The sequence below is a fragment of the Terrapene carolina genome, unplaced genomic scaffold, assembly GCF_002925995.2.
Source record: "Terrapene carolina triunguis isolate 2854851 unplaced genomic scaffold, T_m_triunguis-2.0 Scaffold88, whole genome shotgun sequence".
Classification (NCBI taxonomy): domain Eukaryota; kingdom Metazoa; phylum Chordata; order Testudines; family Emydidae; genus Terrapene; species Terrapene triunguis.
The window spans coordinates 2,683,837-2,689,836 of record NW_020664439.1 but is presented as its reverse complement, the minus strand read 5'-3'; the positions used below and the strand labels follow the sequence as shown (position 1 = coordinate 2,689,836).

The 6,000-nt window shown below is 44.1% G+C and overlaps 1 protein-coding gene across 4 annotated transcripts in view; it reads left to right on the top strand.

Moving 5' to 3' along the window:
- IWS1 (interacts with SUPT6H, CTD assembly factor 1) overlaps positions 1 to 6,000 on the top strand; it is a 29,989-nt gene that overhangs the window by 21,482 nt on the left and 2,507 nt on the right. For 3 of the 4 annotated variants that reach the window (XM_026649897.2, XM_026649899.1, XM_026649901.1), the window contains 5 exons: positions 179 to 308; positions 1,867 to 1,984; positions 2,970 to 3,081; positions 4,101 to 4,157; positions 4,391 to 4,502. In XM_026649897.2, the coding sequence (XP_026505682.1) occupies positions 179 to 308; positions 1,867 to 1,984; positions 2,970 to 3,081; positions 4,101 to 4,157; positions 4,391 to 4,502 (529 nt within the window). Of the gene's footprint in view, positions 1 to 178; positions 309 to 1,866; positions 1,985 to 2,969; positions 3,082 to 4,100; positions 4,158 to 4,390; positions 4,503 to 5,123; positions 5,285 to 6,000 lie in introns of all 4 variants that reach the window. The other variant, XM_026649898.2, reaches the window with a different exon arrangement.

Below are 6,000 nucleotides of genomic sequence, written 5' to 3'. Positions count from 1 at the left end.
GCCACTATAGAGTAATGTCTGTTGTGGAGAAACTAAGAGCAAGGCCCAAGTCTTGTAAGTGGATGTGTCTGTGCAGCAAGAGGAGTAGGTGTTTTTTAGAACTTGCATTCACCAGTTCTCTGAAGTGGGACATAGGTGTTCCTGAAACTCTGACCTTCCTTTATTCTAAACTTTCCAGACAGGACCTTAAGGAAACTTTCATTGACAGTGGTGTGATGTCGGCCATCAAAGAGTGGCTTTCCCCTCTTCCAGATCGGAGTCTACCAGCACTAAAGATACGTGAGGAGCTCTTGAAGATCCTGCAAGAGGTTAGAAGCTGGTGCCTAGCTGTTTGCCTTGGTCTGACTTGCATCCTGCATGCTGAATCTGTTCATTAGTGATGAGTAAGGCTATGTTTTAGTCACGGGTATTTTTAGTAAAAGTCATGGACAGTAAACAAAAATTAATGGCTCGTGACCTGTCAATGACTTGGTACTATATACCCCTGACTAAAACTTGGATGCTCTGGGGCAGGAGGTGGCCCGGGGGCGCCACGGGTGCTCTGGGGCACAAGGCCCAGGACCCCTACTGCTGCTGGGGGGGAGGGCTCGCAGGCTCCCTACCCAGAGCCGTGGGGCTCCTGGAAGTGGCCAGCATGTCTCTGCAGCCCCTAGTCAGAAGCACGGCTGGGGGGGCTCCGTGTGCTGTCACCGCCCCGACCACTCGCTCCACAGCTTCCATTGGCTGGGAACCGCGGCCAGTGGGAGCTGTGGGGGCAATGCCTGCAGGCGGAGGCAGCGCACAGAGCTGCCTGGCTGGCCGCGCCTCTGCCTAGGAGCTGAGGGAGGGACATGTCACCACTTTTGGGGAGCCCCCCAAGGTAAGCACCACCCCAAGCCCTTACTCCTTCACGTGCCCCCGCCCTGAACCCCCACACACACCCAAACTCCTGCTGCTGCTGCGGGGGATGGGCGTACGGGCGCAGTAGCCCGAGACTGCCCCAGCAGTGATTGGTGCAGCTGGCCTGGGGGCTGCCTGAGCAGCTCAGGCGGGCCCCAAACCAGCTGCACCGGCTGCTCACTTCCCAGACCTCCGTGACAGACTTGCAGCCTTAAAGTGATGAGCCTTTATGAACTTTTAACCCAGAATGTACATTTCAGGAAATGGCATGTGCAGGTAGTAGTGAGATGCAGTATGGATGCTGCTATCAACTGACCATAGTGGTGAGGCGTAGGGAGGAGCAAACTCTGAAACAAATGTTGAGTTTGCTTTAAGAGGCTTTTCCTATCTCATACAAATGTCGTCTGGCTGAACAAAGCTTGGGATGAGGGCAACTAGGAAACTTCAATTCTTTAATCCTGATCACTGTTTTAATTTTTCCCTTATTTACTCTATTAAACAAGTAATTATGCTAATCCCTGGCCATAAAACTGAAAGAAACAACCCACAGAGAGATCTTTTTGCCACTTTCAACAAACTATTGCTTCAGAGCCAGATTAATACGATCGCGGGCACTTAACATAGATAACTAATATAAGCAAAAGAGTATTTTCTTTTAGGAACTTTAGACCACTTTATATTTAAGAAACAAAGTTATAATTTGTAAGAAAAATTGTCAGGATAAGTTAACATGCCAAATGTCTAGAGGAAAAAGAACAACCACCTTTAATTGTTTAGCGGTAGACTGCAATTCCAGTACAGCTGTTTGATTAAAAAGGGTCTCTGGAGTGTTTTTATAGCTATGATGACAATAGCAAGTTAGTAACAAAATATATGCTCTGCTTTCAGTTTTGTATGGCTAACTATTGGGCTTAGTTTTTATTAATATCTGGCACCAATAAGATCAGATGTCATTCATGGTTTACGGAGTATTTTTCTGTCCTCCAGCTGCCTAGTGTGAGCCAAGAGACCCTGAAGCACAGTGGAATTGGGCGAGCTGTAATGTACCTCTACAAGCACCCCAAGGAGTCAAGACCCAACAAGGACATGGCAGGGAAGCTAATCAGTATGTAAACCTCCCCCTACAACACCATGTCTGCTCACAGAGGTCTCATTTTAGCGTTTAACCTGTTTCTTCCACACGCTGATTTTCTGTTCTATGTAGAGCAAATTGAACTGGTGATATAAGAGAATCTATATGATCATAGATTAATCTGTGTAACATTGCTTTACATGTTCAAATCTCTGACAAGACATTGTGTTACGTTTAGTTCTTTGTTTTTTTATAAAAACTGAAGGACTGCAAGTTGTAGTCTGTATGGAGCACAACAGGTATACGTTATCTTTAAGGCTACGATTTTGCCACGGTGGTCGCGGAAGTCACGGAATCCATGACTTCCAAAGACCTCCGTGACTTCTGCTCTGGCAGCTGGGAGCTGCAGGGTCCCGCCGCCTCCTGCAGTGTCAAGGAGCTGTGAGACACCCCCGCCACCTGAGGCGGCGGGCCTCCAAGCTACCATGGACAGCAGGGCAGGGGGACCCTCGCAGCTCCCCGGCCAGCGGGGGCAGGGGGACCATCGCAACTCCCAGCCACCTCACAGCTGCCAAGCCCCTTCCCATTTTATCATGGATATTTTAGTAAGTCTGGGACAGGTCACGATTTCCGTGAATATTTCTTTATTGCCCATGACCTGTCTGTGACTTTTACTAAAAATATCCATGACAAAATCTTAGCCTTAATTATCTGAAACCACATCTGCTATGACATGTTGTAATTCCTTGACACTCATGACACTAAATGCTTCTTCCAAAGCTCTATAGATGGGCAAGAACTCACTTTATAATCCAATAGGTTGGGTTTTAGAAGTCACCTAATTCTGACATATATGAGACACTAAAAGTGGTTAAAACCCTATTGGTTAAAAAGACAAGCAGCACAAACACTAGCCTTAAGCTGTTGCAAGTTGCATTTAGACCCATTGAAGTTCCCTGCAAGTAAAACATATGTGCCCAGTGATACTCTTTCTGCATTGAAATGCTTCTTTTTACAGATGAATGGTCTCGACCCATCTTTGGCCTTACCTCAAACTACAAAGGAATGACAAGGGAGGAAAGGGAGCAGAGGGATTTGGAACAGATGCCTCAGCGAAGGCGACTGAGCAGGTAGGAGTTGCAAATATGGACAAAGAATGTTGTGAATCTGAGACTGTTTAGGAAACCTGATCAATATGGTAGATCAGATAACTTGCTAATAAAGTGTTAGGGGAAACCTGCAGGCTTCCTCTAAGCAATCCTTTTCCCTTAGTAGATTGCTGTTGTCTTTACCCTTGTCTAATTTACAATGTGTTGCAAGATTTTCTACACTGGATAATGAACAGAGGTTTTCCTTTCTAAATTTGGGGCCCTCCTGACTGCTCTCTCAGCGTGAAGCCCCATGTGTGATGGTAGTCAAGTCGCTGTTATTTTAATCTATCCAGAAAATCTACTCCTTTTCTGAGACAAACAGGCATGATGATTGTTCTGTTGCCGCTATCACAACCAGGAATCCCATGCAGGTTAATTCCTCTAATGTGCTGCTATAGCACTCTTTACTTGAAATTCACCCAGGTAGTTGCTCCGGTTCCTTGAGAGTAGCAGTGGTGTTGATTATGCCTGCTCTCCATGATCTGGACTAAGTGCCAGCATGCCAAAGGATATAGTTGAAGCACTTAGTATTGGTAAATATTGCTATTCATAATCTTCGCTCTAAGAAGTTGAGTAATTGCTTCTTGCTTTGTCATCATCTGGCAGATGGGTCAGTCTAAGTCACAAGCCACGCTTGTTTTTGCATTTACTCTTGTTTATGGTTTTGGCCTCCTCCTTTGTTCTGCATACTTTTTGTATCTGTGAAACCTTTTTTTAAATAGACTTGGTCCCTTTTTATTTGGAGTGAATTTGCCCAAGAGTTATGGGGTATGCCCTTGTAGCACTCCTTTAGGTTGGTTTATGTTCTGTTTGAGCTGGTGGATCTTATTTTAACGTGGTGGGTTTTTATTTTATTGTGTAGTTCATAGATGCAGCTCCAGAGCAACATCAAATATTTTGTATATGTGGGGGAGAGGCTGCTGTGATAGGTGGTCTTTGTCCTATGGAGGAAACCCTATATTTGTCTGCAGCTGTAACATTCTGCTTTGTCTGTACAGTTCTGGTGGTCAGACGCCTCGCAGAGACCTGGAGAAGGTGTTAACAGGAGAAGAAAAGTAAGTTCTCTTTTTTCGCAGCATCCTAGCAATGATGACAAGACTGTCTGTAAGCTCTTCACTGCAGCTGTTTGTTTTCTGTTTGTAATGGAAATGCAGATGCTTGAAGTGGTGGTGCTTTGTGTTTTTAAAGGTGTCAGAAAATACAGCTGATTGAAGGGATTGTATTGATTGTATATCTTTCTGTGTGAGAGTGATCTGTTTAACATACATACTTTCTTTTGTTCCCCCAGAGCTCTTAGACCTGGTGATCCTGGATTTTGTGCTCGTGCAAGGGTTCCAATGCCCTCCAACAAGGATTATGTGGTCAGACCCAAGTGGAATGTGGAAATGGAATCTTCCAGGGTAAGCCACAGAGCAAAGGGAAGAAATTGGTCTCTTATGCTGATCCTATATCTAGAAACTCTGTGGTTAAGACTGAGAATCAGTTGATCCTTTAATCACTGCTATATTATCTCAGGTGCCATTGGCTCTTGTGCACCACTTTACTGTTACGTCTATTGTAGTCTAAGGACCATAAGTCCTGCTCATAGGTGGACTCTATAAATCCTATTAAATGGTTCCTTATCTCATATAAGATCAAATGAAAATCAATAACTGACACAGAGGAACAAGCTATTTATATCAAGGTTAAGGCTCTGACTGAAAACCCATTGCTCTAGACCATCTTGGAGTCAAACAAGTCTCTTACTATAACTCCTCTTAACCACTTCCAAGTTTTAGTATCATGGCCTTCCTGTTGGCTTTCCCAGAGTTGAGGAATCAAACACTTGGTAAGTATTAACATTCTGCCAGTAAAGGTGGCCCATGCATTCCACCTTGGTTCATCCATTTATCTTGTACAGGTTAATTTATAGAGATGTCAGTATCTTCATATGGCAAACCAAATGTAAGAGGAAGGAGAGATCATTAAATTCTGCTGTCATCATTTTTCCTTCCTTTCATTAATTGAGATGTTGTTTCTAGCCTGGGACTGTTAAAAAGGGTATTAGTCGCTTGGAAAAGCACAAGAGACGATTTGCGGAACAGAAACGACTCAGCAAAGTGCATCGGGCTATCAAATTCAGCATTGAAGGCAACAGGATGCCCCTGTAGCCCTGACACTCTGCCTTCCCCAAGTTTTAGAGGTATCTTTTAAGGGAGGTATGAACAGTGCATGTGCTTCAGTTGGCAGTCTGCACATCCAGTGGAAGTAGTGTGAATTCACTAACCTGCACATAGGTAGCTCGTCTCTTTTAATCTCTGTAATGTCTGTACTGTGACCTACAATTGTGCAAATTGATGCAGAAAATAATCTGATGTAGCACATAACTTCTGCCATGATCCTGCCACTACAGCTTCCACATGCCCTGATGGCAGGTATTATTTAAAATACCCACTCACAAAAATATCTTTGGTAGGCATCTAAGTAAAAAGGAAGCCACCTTTGAGTAATCTGAGATGAGCAGGTGTAACGTTGTAAAACATGTTCATGTTTTAATTAGGGCCTCCAATTTAATTTAAACAGTTACCTAGGAAATGACACAGAACAAGCATTCTTAGCCCTTAATTTAGTACCTCATAGTCACTTCATAGTAACCTCTGTGGCTGAGTTTTTAGTAGTATGAACAAGATCTAAAAGAAGAAACCCTTCAACCCTTTTTGGCCTCGGAAGTTATTTGTGTTGCAAGGCCTTAAGGAGTAAGTGACAGTATAAGGCAAAAGAGTCTTCTGGGGACTGGAGGAAGGCTGATCCTCTGCTGAGAATCTTAGGTGGAGAGAGAACAAGTAGTAAATATTAACCAGAATTTCTGTTGACAACTTAGTTTCTATATTCCAGTTCTTTGAGCAGGGATGGCAGAAA